This window comes from Halictus rubicundus, chromosome 7 (genome assembly GCF_050948215.1).
Source record: "Halictus rubicundus isolate RS-2024b chromosome 7, iyHalRubi1_principal, whole genome shotgun sequence".
Classification (NCBI taxonomy): domain Eukaryota; kingdom Metazoa; phylum Arthropoda; class Insecta; order Hymenoptera; family Halictidae; genus Halictus; species Halictus rubicundus.
This window is the reverse complement of record NC_135155.1, coordinates 8,977,561-8,993,518: the sequence shown is the minus strand read 5'-3', so window position 1 is coordinate 8,993,518 and position 15,958 is coordinate 8,977,561. Positions and strand designations below refer to the sequence as shown.

Sequence of the window (15,958 nt, the reverse complement as noted above, 5' to 3'; positions counted from 1 at the left end):
CGCTCAATCAGATTTTCTGTGCGGTCTCTTTTGCGTCGACGTTTGCACATATCATTAACCGTTTATAGTAGATCGTTCATTTTGGTCTTACGAATAAGCAATGCCTTTTCATAATTGTCCCGCATAATTTACCCGCAGAATCGATTGGTGTGTTCATTAAAATGTCACATACGGTTCCTTACAAATGCGCACAAAATGCTCTCAGAGATTGAAACGCGTATAAAGCACGGAGGACGCAGCGAGAATTTTTCCAAATAATTTTGCATTAATTTTATGCAACAATTCCGCACACTTCTGTTATTTCGAGTTCGAAAGGCACGGTAGTTGAATGAGTTCGATAGACAAAGCAAAGACGTTAAAATCTTCTAAACGTTGTTCTTTCACAATTCGTCGAAATTTATTATTGTATAAATGAATTCGAAGGAGGCACTGTTTCGAACGATCGAGCGATCGCGTGTCGATACATCGAGGCAAAATGCTACTGCTTCGCAAACGAGCGTCCGAGCGGTAGCAAAGCATCGAAAAGTTGAGAACAAGGGACTCTCTGTTCCATTTATACTGCGCGCACGTGTTCATTTTCATCGACTGATCTCGACGAATGTCCGATCTATGAGGAAATGAGATTTAAACGGCCGGGCGTCACGCGATAAATCGGAATCATGCTGGCGACGTTCATCGTCGGATCGATCGAGCGCATTCTTTCGCCGCTGTTCTCGCGCGATTATCAATAATCGCATGCTGTTGCCGCCGTCAACGCGTCACCTCTCGATAATCACTCGATAATTTATAAAAATACGCGCCTCGAGAAGAAACATTCACTCGTCTTCAGCCTCGGATATTCTAAACTCGTTTCCCTATTGCTGCGATCTAGTGTACATGTTTAATCTTCTTTTTTCAAAATGTTTTGTTAAATGGAAAAACTCGTGCACATTGTCTGCGCATTGTGCCGTGTTCATGCACTTCAAGCAACAGAGTGTAGAAAATTAATTTGTTTGTTATTTTCTCCTGCATATTATAACACGAGGGGTTCTCCAGCATATTGCTTTCCTCAATAATTATTTCTCTGTAAGCGCACTTCGTTTGAATTCTCTTGTGATCAAACTTTGGAAATTTGTCAAAAATGTACTTAAAAAAATTTTGGACCCCCCCCCCTCCCCCCGTTAAAATGTGCAAACATGTTTCGAAGATCGCTTTTCCTGAGAAAGAGAACATTGAATATTGGGACATGTACTGTGTTTCCGTAAAACGGAAACCGACGAGAATAAAGCGCCTTTTGTGTAACTATTTTATGAGGATCTAAGATTTCGAGTCTTGTTTTTGGCGTAGCACAGTGCTTCGGAAGTCTATTCATAGGTTTCCGATAAGTGAAGTGTCAGCGGTCTGTTACAAAACCGAGTTGATTAAAAATAAAAATAGAAGTTGGTAAACATTTATTCTTTTGTCTAGATCGGTTGGATCGATGCAAAATTTCATGTAACCGATCCTCCGCGGGTTTTGCTAAATCGATGATTTCGGAATTGGAAGTGACACATCGTCATGGGATACTATGCGAACGAAGCGTTACATGAACCGTCAACGTGTCGACGCGGCGGCAGCATCCGAGGAAGGGTGTCGTGTTCATGTCACGTGTAGGAGGGATGTTGAACCGTAGTCTGCTACAACAGCACAAGCAGCAGCAGCAGCAGCAGCAGCAGCATCAGCAGTAACAGTGGAGGAGCAAACCAGCATGCGAGGTCAGAAAAACGCTGCAGTCCCCGTGCGACCCGCATACATATCTCATCAATCCGACGTAAATTGATTCTTCTGCTCGGATATCGGCGAACCACGCGTACACGTTGGCCATCCACGATCTACAGTTGCCGATCGTCTGATTCATTCTTGCTTTCTCAACCGGTTTATCTCGCAGACGGCAGATAAAACCGCCGCAGTTAACGATTATCGCGGGCCGTACTTCAAACCGCAGTGTTCATTAAGCGGTTTCAAATTTCCTCTCTCGCAAATGAATCGGATTTACACCGAAATTTCTTTCCCCGTTGATAATCGAAAATTCCCGCTATCGTCTCGGTGCACAGTTCTTCGAATCGCCTCGACTGCTAAGAATTCTCTTTCTTTTTGTATAAATAAACGGTCTTAAACGGTAGCGGAGGAACAGTGTCTGTTAAGCGGTTCGAAGTTTTGCCAATGAATCGAGTCCGCAGAAATTCATTTTATCGTTGAAGAGGGCAATTCGAACTTGATCTTCGGCGCGTCCTCGGATCGGAATTGCTGCAGCGGTTTATTTCGCTTCGATCGGACAGTGGAGGAGGAGCTTCGGTTGCAAAAGTGTAAACGTTATGTCGATGTTAACTCTTATGCTGGTGATCGCGCTGGTTTCCGGCAGCTACGCTGAAGAGGAGGACTCCCGAGGGGGTACGCATGCTCCGCGTTATTTCGACACGCCGAACGAACCCCAAGAAGATCAAGGATACGCGGAGCAATGCCGCGCCACGAATCTGTGGAAAGGACAGTTGGGATACGTGAATGTCCTCGCGTTCTTGGACCCTTCCTGGCATTACAGCTATAGACAAACGGTCATGTGAGTCTCTGACATAGCCGCTAACTCCTTTTCCCATTCATACTAAACCAGTGATGAGCATCCCGCGGACTGCACTGGGCCAAAAGTGGAAACTTAATACTAATCAAATAACTTTAGTTTGAATTTGTCATTTCTTACATAGATTTACGACAAAACTTTTTTTTATTTGATCTATTATTTTCTGTAGTATATTGTAAAAATATTTCCAACAAAAATTACTCAGTATCCAGCCAACAATAAATTATGTTAACCCGTTTGCATCATAAGGAAATATCAAATATAAGTACAAAAATGACTACGAGTAAAAGAACTTCATATTTCAGCATTCTAAGAAAAAATTAATTGAGCGTATATATACGCTCCGGTGATAGTGACCAGGAAAATTGAGCGTATACATACACTAATGATGCAAATGGGTTAATCGAAAATTTGCATCAAAGTTTTTATTCAATAAAAAATAAAGGTGACTAAAATTATTGTTAAGAAATAATATAATTTTTTTTATGCAAATCAATGCAACTTTATGTTCTCTTTAAAAAAAGTATTGAGGTGCTCATGTTAAAAATTGATTAGTTTAGAAGTTATGATTTTTGTCCCGAATGTCCGCGGGCCGCAAGTAATAAACATTACTTAACACTAAACCTACCAAGCATTAAGAGTATCTGGTAAATATTACCTCGTAAAAATAGCAACTCTAAATTTATTGAGATTGTCCGTAATTTTCAATATAATAAACACTTGGACAAGGAAATTTATTCCACTATTTTCCATAAATGATTTTTTTCCATTAATGATTTTGTGAAATAGAAAACCGGTCATTTTGACCGTGGTAGGTTTAGTGTTAAACTTGAAATCATTGTACGATACGTACAATTGCCGTGTCGTTTCAAAGTATTTGATTCTCTGAATATAATACTTTATAATATACACTAACGAGATACGCGAAATTAATTTGATTTAATTTACGTGAAACGCATAATCATGGTCGTTACAGACGTTGGTAGCGAACGTATTAATATGTAAAAGGTTCAGAAGCAGAGAACGAGGTGTACTATAGCAACGATCATAGCTGCATAAAATTGAGATGTTACATAACGGTTTGTTGAAAATAAATCTTAATCAGAACTGTTAACTTAACTTACGGAAGTGGGAGAAAACATACGATCGGATGAATCGATTTGGCATTATTATTATTCATTTATTGCTTTAAACCATACAAGGAATCGATTTAGCATTGCAGAAAGTGTTCCTTTGCAAAGTTTCCCAAGTTCTAAGCGATGTTCATTCAATTATTCGTCTTGCCGAAATAAAAATTCGTATTTTTCAATTTCTTTGCGCACAATCTCTGTGTACAATATTTTGCAAGTATACATTTACAATACCGAAGTGCTTCGAAATGAAACGTTTTAAAGTCATTCTATGAAAGGTTGGAGTTACTGAAGAAACGATTAGATCGATCCGGCTTTTCGAACATTCTATTCTTCGTCGTGACGCCATCGTCGAACTTACCGGAAAACAGCGTGGAGAACAATATAGAGATAAGAACGTGGAAAGAGATATCGAAGAACACGGTCGGTCAAAAATATATTTGGGGTGTCGAGGAAAGGCAGCTCAACAATCAAACGGAAAACAAAGGGAGAGGCATTGTTTTTCTTCGAGACGCGCCCGAGTTGGGTATCTGGGAGCATTTTCGCGCTTCGAGGGACGAGGTGGTCGTTCTCGATCGGTGAGTCGCCGGCAATGTTTCTTCAATCATTTTAATGACTCCTGGATTGCCCACAATTCTGCGTAGAAAAGTGTTACACCAAATACGGCTTAAAATTAAATTACAATCACGACTTGCCGTCGTAAATGAACTCGTGTTAATAATCACGTTGAACATATGAAATATTTCCTAATAAAAGATCATTAATTCCTGTTTGGTATAATAGTTTTTTTATGAAAAAGCAACATAACAAAAAACCGATCATGGCACTGTATGTTTCTTTGGAAACCATGCAACATTTGGTTGAAAAATTCATTGTATACAGTTTGCTAAGGTCATTTGAAGTAACTTTTTCCTTTGCGAAAATGTTTTCCGCAGCTTTGTTGAAGCCGCGGAGAATATTTTCGCAAAGAACAAAGTTATTTCAAATGACCTCGGGAATCACCCTTTCCAAGAAGTACAACGCTTTTGGGACACCCTATATATTCGTTTCTGTTGTTGTAGATGCGGTAAACTAACATACCAAGTAATAATACCATGGAGTATACTATATTTCCCATATGTTAAAGCAGCTATTCTTTCCACGTACAAAGAACATCCTTGTGGACCGTGTAACGTAAGCGCAACCGAAAATCTAAGACGGATAATTGAATGAAAATTACAAAAAATTTACCTATTTGTATAATAAACAGGAAGAACCGTCGACGGTGTATAATACAATGGAATACGAAGAATATCTCTTTGAGAAGGGAAATTCGAACACGAAAGGAACCGAGAAGAATCTTGACGCTGATACAGAACGAGCACCTGATAATTTAAAATCAGAAAATGCAACAGTACTTTCAGAAGAAACGCAGGAACAGGAGGAAGATAAGAATACGAATACTCTTCATCCTATCGACACGAATTTAAACGCAAACGAAACTGCTGCTTCTGTTATCACGGAAACAAATGCACTATCCACGAAAATAGATCAGACAGGTACTGCATCCGCGACGAACGTGCAGCAGAATAACAATACGGAAGACAATAGTGCTTTCGCCGGTGATAAAATAGAGCCAACCACAGAGATCATGTTGGAACAGGGGCAAACTGACATTTCGTCTACAGTCTCAGACTTGAAGACAACCGAAGATTACGAGGGAACGCAAGACAGCGACTTTTCAAAAGAAGAAACAGGAACGAGCAGCGACAACTTATTATTTACCGTTATCAGTGCACCGATCGATGCAAGAAAAAATCTTGAGGAACTTAAAGATGCGAAAGAAGGTCACGCGGCACAAACTGCAGATACAGAAAGCACAAAATCGCAAGTCAAAAAAGACGAAGGTTTACCTTTGCGCATCGTATTGTACGCGCCGCATACGCATCAGGAAAATCAAATCTCGAAAGAGTACACGCATTTAGTTTTAAAATCCGGAAGTCCCGAGTACCATGATCACTTTCACAGCATGGACGGAATTTACAACAAAGAGGTAAAACATTTCTTTGAATAGTACAATACTTTCCCAGCGACAGATTTAACTCTTTTCTTTGTTTTTTTGTTTTTGTATATATTGAAAATTTGAAGCCAGTGGAGAAAACAAATCCAACGTCGGTAGACAACAAAAACGTAGAGAAATTCGCGAAAAGTACAAATGAGAGTCCAGGAGTGTACGGGGAAATAGCTTATTACTGGAGAACAACAGAAGACGAGGAGTTGAATAATCAAGATGAAAATGTAGATCTCTTAGAGCTCGACGATGATGCGGTAATTATTTTTTAAATGTTAATTTCCAATGATGAGTTTGTGTCTCTACGAGTATCTTTTTAGATGGAAGGCGCCGAGACTAAGATTGATGATGCTATCGATAATGATAGCGACACGCTTGTCCAATCCAGTGACGACGAAGCAACAGACGCGGATACGAAAATGAAAATTGACGAAGACTCGGAAGAAGTGCAGCGTAGATTGATTGAACATTATAATAAATTGATACCATGGATTCATTATATTCTTTAAGGAATAAATCGTATTTATTTAATAAATGTATATTACACAGAAATTAGTGTATACCGTTGTAAAATAGACACGAGAATCTGGTACAGACATTCTTGTAAACGTGGTCATTATTAAGACAACACTTGGTAAGTTTATAGAAAGTTAATTGTAAACATGAAACTGTGTGGTGACTTTTATAAATATCATAGATCGTGTATGTATGTACATTGTCAGTATGAGTTTCTGAACACATAAGGTACAATCATCATTTTATACTTATACATTTAAGTAAATTGAAAGCATTTAAAAAATAGTACGATCGCAAAAGTTTACTGGTACTACAAGTTTATCTAGATAAGGACCCTAAAAATACATTTATCTTTATCCAGATAATGACAGAAATAAAATGCGTGACATCCAAACATTATATACGTGGTTCGCAAATTCACTCGGGCCCGCTTGCATCGTCAGAATCTAAACTACTACTATTGCTTGTAGTAGATGTACTCGAACTACTACTGTCCGAATCGCTCTCTGAATCTGTATCGCTGCTATCGCTTGAACTGGAGCTGCTCGATAATCTGCATAAAACATAAGGATCGCGTTAATGAATGCTAGTAAATTGTATCTGAAAACATTCTTCATTGTGCGTTTGTGGCCATGCGTAGTGTGCAAACATATGGCAGATTGTTATTGCTGTGTACCATTGGTAATAAATGTATATTCTAGTTGATATTTACACAATTCATCAAGGGGTAGTGCGATTCAGTTAGTACATTATGCCAGCACATTTTGGGAAGAGTTTACAACGCATGTGAATTGTTTTATTTTTCTAGTAAGGTGTGAACAATTAAGCCATGTTAGATCAGAGTTATCGATATTCTAAACAATTCCATTGAAATACTTACAAATACTTTAAAGAATGTTTGTCTTTAATGTAGTATATAGTCTTTGGCCTTTAAAATAAAATCACACACAAAATAAAGACATAATAACACCTTTCAATGAAACCTTAAATTTGAGAAGATTGTGGAAACCATTTTATTTGTTCTACTTACTTGTCCTGTTCGTTGTCATTAATTATTAAGTCATCCACTTGGTCCACCATCTCATGAACAGAATTTTCTATGATCAGATCTTCTTCTTGAACCGAATAAGCTGCTTGCTCTAGTTCTACTAAGTCAAATCCCATATCTTCTTTGCTTGGTTGAATCTTGAAGCGAATATACAATTAACATCTTATTAAATACGAGTTATACTGTGCTGGTGCATACTTACATCGGCTATTAACGTATCCAGAGATTTTATTGAAGACTCATTGATTTGTTGCAACCACACTAAATAATCCTTTATGTACAATTGATTCAATACATATCGTGGCTCAGGTGAATTGTTAAACAGATCATGTATTTCACAGAATCGTTTTATAATATATTTTTTACCTGATAAGAAGATACATTAAAAATTAAATAACAGGCACAATTTTACAAGCTAATGTTAATTATTACTTGCTTACCCAACTTAATAACCTTCTTAACGTCTTCCAGTACTTTCAAAGAAAGATTCCAATTCCTAAAAAGTGGGTAGCATACTGATCTTCTGAAACATGCTCTTATAACTTCATCTGCATTGGAAAAGTCCTAAAAATGTACCAGATGTATAAAATTTTGTAATTAAAAGCGACAACAATATTCACCGTGGAATATTACATACGTCAAACCAAGATAAAGTAGAACTCAATTTATTAATGGTCCAACTACTTTCAACCGTATTATCTCCCAAAGTTGTTCTGTGATTATAACAACTACCAAATAAAATATCAACTAAACTTAGAAGCAATTTATATGTTTCTTCATTGCTTAACAAATATTCTTTGTTTGGAAGTTCCTTTAGTAGGTCCACTTCTGTTTCATTTAACGAAATATGTTCTTTATCAAGAATCTCCCACTCAGCAGTATACTTTATGTATGGTTCTATACATTCTGGTTGCATTAAATCTGCTAAATAATGTTCTTCGTTAAAATCTGAAAGTTCATGCTTCTCTCGTATACTTTTCCTTTCAGATTGTGGTACTGTATCCGGCGATGGAAGATCTATTATTTCCTTGATCCATACTGACTGTAATTAAAAAATATAATGAAAATGTATACATAAATTATAATCAATTTCCATGTAAGTTAAATTTTCAAATATATACCTCAAAAGCTAACAATGCTACAGAAACTTTATTTGCAAAACCATATTTTGGAGAACTAGCCAACAGAGGCATAGGGTTTGTGGGATTATTTTGATGTATGTACCACTCATCTCCATTTGTATTTTCGTCATTAACTATAGAATCATTTTCATTAGATGATTCATTAATATCTTCTGAATTCGCTGATGGATTTCCTATGACAAAAAGCATAAAACGATCGCTTAAAGAATCCTAAATAAAATATATCTACATATGTATTTATATTTACCAATTACTTCAATGTTGGGAATAATATTGGTCTTTTTTTTTGGAGGTGCTAGTAACGTAGTTATCATATCCAAGTTTTCAAAATGTTCTCCTTTATTTACTTTTGAAAATTTTAAAGAGAAGTCCCCTTTCTCACAATCATAAGATCCGTAGGAAGAATCGTTCTCTTCTATTTCACCTGGAAGCTTCAACCTGAAATAAATTACTTAGAATAAAAAAATATATCTATTTGTCATGAATAGTTTACCTTAAATAATACGGCGTAGAATAAAATCTGAAGTCTGTTCCATCTACATAAACTTCCGTATCTTTAATATTAGCATATGGTGCGTAAATAACTATTGCAACTTCCGTGTCAGTTTGAGTTATTTCAAACCGTGGAGTCAACATTTTGATGTCTTGGTTTTTATTTCTTCGGAAATTACAGTTTTATGTCACGCACAACACCTTATACCTTAACAAAGCACTCTGCACGATGAACATTAAATAAAATACCGATGTACATAGACATCAGAATCTACGTATATATTAATAAATGTTCGTTGATTAATTATGTATCACAAGTACACTAACGACAGATGACTTCCAAATGTATATTTATAACTGCATTCTAATAAAAGTATCAAAAGTATAGACTTTGCATTCGCAAAACTACATTTCAAACTTAAACATTTTTTTAATACATCAATTTGTTTCTATGACATTCCAGGTGAATACATACCACAGACGAGGTATAGACAGAGAGGATATCTCTGGTGTAGAAGTAGACCAATCACCTAATGTTCCAACAGTTACGTTTGCCAGCGTAGAGGGCGTAAGAAAACGAGTTGTTTTTTTTTGTGAGACACAAAACCACAGACGAGGTATAGAAGTAGACCAATCACCATATGGGGTTTCGTGTCTCACGATCTGAAATACCGACATCTAGATTTCTTACGCCCTCTACGCTAACGAACGTTAAATGTTGCAACTAGATCCACGAGAAGCCCATTACCTACAACCACAGACAAGGTACAGGAGTAGACCAATCACCCAATGTATTTTTTTGACTCACGTCCGCGGGGCTCTAGACAAGTGTACATACATACAAGTGTTCTGTCTTGCACTTCTCACATTTTCCACATCCATACAACATCGATATTGCTATATATCAATTTTCGATTCGTCGAAAATTGGTTGACACACGTCCTATTGCTATTACATGTTGCTAACATAACACCATGTGGCGATGCTTTCATAACCTCAATTGTTTAGGATTACAGTAGAATTTTTTGTCATAATGCAAATTATTAATTCAATTATCGAAGAACTGAAGAAAGACTTATTATACATACCGATCTTTTACATGAACATTATACCAAAAGGTATGAATATTAAATTTCTTTAATATTAAAATATACATATTATGCTGTTAAAAATAATACAATTGTTTAATTAAAAAACTTAAAAAATTGTTTTTCTTTAAAGTACTGAAGTTAATGTAGAGAGAGTTTCGTCAAAATGGTTCTAAATAAATATCGGCCGTCACGGTTAACTCCAAAACATTTGGATCCAAATTGCTTAATGTTTTCTATGTTTACCGCAAATGACATACGAAATTTAAGTGTTACTAAAATAAGGACACCATTATCGTTCAATATATTGGGACACCCATTGAAAGGAGGATTATATGATCCATCATTAGGTAAGTTGCAGGAGTACAATGAGTGAGAACCTACTGGGTTGTACTGTGTTATTGACCATGAAATTTTTAAGACACATAAAAGTAAATCTTTTTATTTTTAGGTCCACTTCTAGAAAGTTCTGATCCATGTGGAACATGCGGATGTAATGTATTCAAATGTGTAGGTCATTTTGGCCATATAGAACTACCAGTCCCCGTTGTAAATCCTTTATTTCATAAAGGATTATGTATGCTGATTAAGCTATCATGTTTGGAATGTTACGTTCTACAAATTCCACCGCATGTGAAGTTACTGCTCCAAGCAAAACTGAAATTACTTCAAGATGGATATCTCAGCGATATGGAAGGGTTGGAGCAGGAAGTCTCGTTGCTTGTTGCAGATTGTAACAACCCTTATGATATTGATTTGCAACTAATACAAGATGTTATTGATGGTTACATAGAAAGACTTGTCAATCGAAGTAGGTTCAATCAGAGTATTGTTCAGTATAGCAAACTGCAATTAAACACAAAGAATATTAACACACAATGGCATATGTATGTTGAAAATGTTCTCAAGCAATACACAACACCAAAAATTTGTATAAATTGCAAAAAAGTTATACCAAAAATTACGAGTTTAAAGAATAAAATTATGACTGTTAAAATGTCTGACAGTGCTGTCGAAGGAGCACCATCAAGTGAAGTTATTCACAGATTTGATACGGTAATGGTAATGCCAAATCAGACCAAAGAATATCTTAGAAACCTCTGGCAAAATGAAAAAGATTTTCTCAAAGTAATTATTCCCTGCTTTGGAATGGTAGACATCGAATATCCCACCGACATATTTTTCTTCGAAGTAATACCAGTTTTACCACCTATAGTTCGACCAGTCAATTTTGTTAACGGTCAAATGATAGAACATCCACAGTCTCAAGTCTACAAAAGTATTATCCAAGATTGTCTGGTCCTTAGGAATATTATTCAAACAATTCAAGATGGAGATACAAATCAATTACCAGAAGAGGGCAAGCTCGTTTTTGAGCAAATAAAAGGTAACACAGCAATAGAAAAATTGCACAATGGTTGGCAAAGTTTGCAAGTAAATGTAGATCACTTAATGGACCGCGATATGAATAAAACAGCAGACTCCGCTAACTGTCAGGGTCTGAAACAAGTGATAGAAAAGAAGGAAGGGGTTATTAGAATGCATATGATGGGTAAACGAGTCAACTTTGCTGCTCGTTCAGTCATCACACCCGACCCCAACTTAAATATAGATGAAATCGGGATTCCTGAAACTTTTGCATTGAAATTAACGTATCCAACTCCCGTTACGCCTTGGAATGTTGTATATCTACGACAATTAGTTTTAAACGGTCCCGATGTTTATCCTGGTGCAGTAATGATTGAACATGAAGATGGAAGTGTACAACGAATCTCTTCTGCGAATGCTACTCAACGAGAAGCATTGGCAAAACGTCTTTTAACAACTAGTGACAAAGCAAACAAATTCTTTCGAGGTATTAAGATTATACATAGGCATTTACAGAACGGAGATATTTTGTTGCTGAATCGTCAGCCAACTTTACATAAACCTAGTATAATGGCTCATAAGGCGCGTATTTTAAAAGGAGAGAAAACTTTGCGCCTTCACTATGCGAATTGCAAGGCGTACAACGCCGATTTTGATGGTGACGAAATGAACGCACATTTTCCACAAAATGAACTTGCTAGAAGTGAAGGATATAACATAGCGAGTGTGCCTAATCAGTATCTTGTTCCAAAGGATGGTACTCCACTAAGTGGCCTTATTCAAGATCATATGGTGTCTGGCGTACGTTTAACAGTAAGAGGAACATTCTTTAACAAGCAAGATTACATGCAGCTAGTTTACGCTGCTCTGTCAACAATTCAGGGAAATATCATTCTTCTTCCTCCTAGTATCATAAAACCTGTACCATTATGGTCTGGAAAACAAATTGTGTCCACTGTAATTATTAATATCATTCCATCGAATCAGGCACGCATTAATTTACAATCAAATGCTAAGATCAATGCGAAAGAGTGGCAAACTGCGAAACCGCGATCTTGGAAATGTGGTGTTGAGTTTTCTGATCCAAAAACGATGTCGGAAGCGGAAGTCGTTATACGAAACGGGGAATTGTTAAGCGGTATACTCGATAAAACGCATTATGGTGCCACTCCATTTGGACTTATACACTGTGTATTCGAGTTATATGGTGGAGCATGCTCTACAAAATTGCTGAGCGCCTTAGGTAAATTATTCCAAGCTGCCTTACAAAGAAATGGGTTCACACTTGGCATTGAGGATATCTTACTGGTAATGAAAGCAGATACGAAACGTAAAGAAATCATTTTGAAGTGTAGACAGATTGGAGAAGATGTCCAAAAATCTGTGCTAGAATTACCCGAGGATACTCCAATGGATGAGATTACAGCTAAAATGGAGGAGTCTTATTGGAGTAATCCTAAATTCCGTGCACTGGTTGACAGAAAATACAAAAGTGCATTAGATGTTTATACTAACGATATAAATAAAACGTGCTTACCAGCTGGTCTTTTAAAGAAATTTCCAGATAATAATTTGCAATTAATGGTACAATCTGGTGCCAAAGGTTCGACCGTGAACACTATGCAGATATCGTGTTTGTTGGGGCAAATTGAATTGGAAGGGAAAAGGCCACCTTTAATGATAAGCGGGAAAAGTCTTCCAAGTTTTCCAGCTTACGACCCAACACCAAGAGCAGGCGGTTTCATTGACGGTCGATTCATGACAGGCATAAAACCGCAGGAGTTTTTCTTTCATTGCATGGCAGGTCGCGAAGGTCTTATTGATACAGCTGTGAAAACCAGTAGATCAGGATATCTGCAACGATGTCTTATTAAACATCTTGAAGGATTAGTTATTAACTACGATTCAACAGTACGCGATTCAGATGGCAGTTTAGTACAAATTTATTACGGAGAGGACGGACTTGACATACCAGGCTCAAGATTTTTAAGGAAAGAACAAATTGACTTTTTAGTAGATAACAAACACGCTATTCTTAACGAAGAGATAGTTAAAAACTTGAAAGAAGATTCTGACACTAGCAAAATTTTGAAATTAACAAAGAAAATTAAGAAATGGGAAAGTAAAAATGGAAACGCATTGCAAAAAAGGAGAATCAGTCCTTTCGCAAAATTTTCTACACAAGACTTTAAGATTAAGCCATCAAAATATACAGAAATCGATGAAAATAACGGAAGAACTAAAGCTGCTCTTTCGCTTATGAGAAAATGGATAAGAGCCTCGGAGGAAGAAAAACAAGCTATTTATACACAATGTACCAGGTGTCCTGACCCAGTAACATCATACTATAGACAAGACATTGATTTTGGTGTACTTTCTGAACAGTTAGAGCATTTAATAGACGAATATATTGCTAATAAATCTGTAAATTCTCTAATAAGAAAAAGCGATTTGAGAGATCTCATGTCAATGAAAATAATGAAAATTGTGTGTCCACCTGGTGAACCAGTAGGTTTATTAGCGGCACAGTCGATTGGAGAGCCGTCGACTCAGATGACTTTAAACACATTCCACTTTGCTGGTCGTGGTGAGATGAATGTTACTTTGGGTATACCTAGATTACGTGAAATACTTATGATGGCATCTAAAAATATTAAAACACCTAGTATGGAAATTCCTTTTAAAAAAAGTTTGAAAAATGTAACAAAGCGAGCAAACAAATTAAGTCTAAAGTTGACCAAATGTATTTTATCGAATGTATTAAACGATATTACGATAAGTAGGAAAATGGAAAAATGGCCAGATAGACGATTAGTATGTACTATGACTATAAATTATTTGCCACACAAGTCCTACAAAGGAGAATTTTGTGTTCAACCACACGAGATATTAAAGAAGACAGAAGAAATATTTTTTAAGGAATTGTTCAAAGAAATCAAAAAAGTTGCCAATGTAACAGGTGCTTTGTTACACGTTGAAGAGGAAAAGAAATCTACGCACGACGATGATGCTATGTTGGATCAACGTGAACCGGATAGAAGGTCAGAGTTTTCAATGAAAGCACGAACAAGCTTAGGGGAATTGCATGAATCCTCGGATGAGGATGAGGCGGCGGAAGACGCGGATGCAACCTTGGCACGATCGATTTCTCGACATAGAGAAAATCAAGAGTACGAAGACCCGGAGGAAGAGGAAATAGATGATGTAAATGAAAAAGAAGATGATGCTACTGAAAATGACAATGAAAAATCGAAACATACAGAAGAGCAGCAAAATATAGACGAGGATGAAGATATTAACAACGACAAATCAGAATCTTTTGCAAGTCAAATATATAATACACAAAGAAGAAAAGATGTAGTAAACATGTATTATCATGTGGTACAGTATGATTATGACGAAGACAAATATTCATGGTGCAAATTAACATTTTGGGTAAATAATGGCACACACTTTTTAGTTTCCTATAACTATGCATATATATATAGTTCCAATTATTATATTTTTTAGCTACCCCTCAAGATGATAAAATTGGATTTACCAACAATCATCAGAAACGTTGCAAACAAAGCCGTTTTATGGGAAGTACCATGTATAAAACGTGCTTTTACATTTCAAAATACCAGTGGTGAGACTCTTCTCAAAACGGATGGCATAAACATAATAGTAAGTAGAAAAAAAAGTTCGATACAGTTCGTATCACTCCATTCTGAAGTTTTTAAATTATATCCTCTTATGTTACAGGAAATGTTTAAATATGACAAAATATTAAATTTGAATAAATTGTATTCTAATGACATTTACGGTATTTCTCAAACTTACGGTATTGAAGCTGCTAATAGAGTTATTGTTAAAGAAGTGAAAGATGTATTCAAAGTATATGGTATCACAGTCGATTCTCGTCATTTGTCACTAATAGCGGACTACATGACATTTGATGGCAGATTTCAACCTCTTAGCCGAAAAGGAATGGAAGATTCTGCGTCTCCTTTGCAACAAATGAGCTTTGAAAGTTCTCTCAACTTCTTAAAATACGCCACATTACAAGGTAAAGCAATTAAACACTTATATATAAATTTTTATAAATAACGAGGAAATTGTCACATAAATTATTTAATATACGTAATTTCTGTTTTTAGGAAAACGAGATAATTTGGTGTCTCCTTCTAGTCGTCTAATGTTAGGCCAGCCTTGTAACTCTGGAACCGGAGCCTGCTCATTGTTATTAAAAATACAAAAACAACCAGAAGTTACTTTATCAGTAGGGGCATAATTCTAAGAAGAGCCAAGATTTTGAAACCATGTATTATAAGTTCTACTTTTTATGATACATTTTAGTATACTTCTTATACATAACATGAAAAGAGAACGAAATGAAAATAATTTTATTGTATATAAACTTTTATAAGCTGATTACATACTTTATTTTACAACAAAATACTTTATTATGTACAAGCTTTAATTGAATCTTAAAAATTTCCACGGGAATATATAGAAAATGCTATTTCAAAATTTTCGTTTGCGGGATACA

At 36.2% G+C, this 15,958-nt stretch overlaps 3 protein-coding genes across 4 annotated transcripts; 2 read left to right on the top strand and 1 right to left on the bottom strand.

The window, feature by feature from the left end:
* The first annotated feature begins 1,662 nt into the window (after positions 1-1,662).
* Positions 1,663-6,337, top strand: LOC143356005 (uncharacterized). Its single transcript, XM_076791308.1, has 6 exons — positions 1,663-2,575; positions 4,002-4,301; positions 4,785-4,896; positions 4,973-5,755; positions 5,851-6,030; positions 6,094-6,337. The coding sequence occupies exons 1-6, from the start codon at positions 2,334-2,336 to the stop codon at positions 6,280-6,282; spliced, it is 1,806 nt and encodes a 601-aa protein (XP_076647423.1). The 5' UTR covers positions 1,663-2,333; the 3' UTR covers positions 6,283-6,337.
* Positions 6,338-6,706: 369 nt separating this feature from the next.
* LOC143356006 (protein SHQ1 homolog) lies at positions 6,707-9,480 on the bottom strand. 2 transcript variants are annotated; one of them, XM_076791309.1, is made up of 9 exons: positions 8,973-9,479; positions 8,727-8,917; positions 8,459-8,652; positions 7,975-8,379; positions 7,778-7,901; positions 7,540-7,703; positions 7,320-7,474; positions 7,170-7,217; positions 6,707-6,842 (listed from the first exon to the last, which is right to left on the bottom strand). In XM_076791309.1, the coding sequence occupies exons 1-9, from the start codon at positions 9,113-9,115 to the stop codon at positions 6,707-6,709; spliced, it is 1,560 nt and encodes a 519-aa protein (XP_076647424.1). In that variant the 5' UTR covers positions 9,116-9,479. The 2 variants fall into 2 exon arrangements, with proteins under 2 accessions (XP_076647424.1, XP_076647425.1); XM_076791310.1 differs by lacking the exon at positions 7,170-7,217 and having other exon boundaries at positions 8,973-9,480.
* Positions 9,481-9,795: 315 nt separating this feature from the next.
* On the top strand, positions 9,796-15,889 carry Rpi1 (RNA polymerase I subunit RpI1). The gene is made up of 6 exons (XM_076791222.1): positions 9,796-10,089; positions 10,193-10,409; positions 10,511-14,862; positions 14,938-15,093; positions 15,172-15,475; positions 15,567-15,889. The coding sequence occupies exons 2-6, from the start codon at positions 10,226-10,228 to the stop codon at positions 15,698-15,700; spliced, it is 5,130 nt and encodes a 1,709-aa protein (XP_076647337.1). The 5' UTR covers positions 9,796-10,089; positions 10,193-10,225; the 3' UTR covers positions 15,701-15,889.
* Positions 15,890-15,958: the final 69 nt, after the last annotated feature.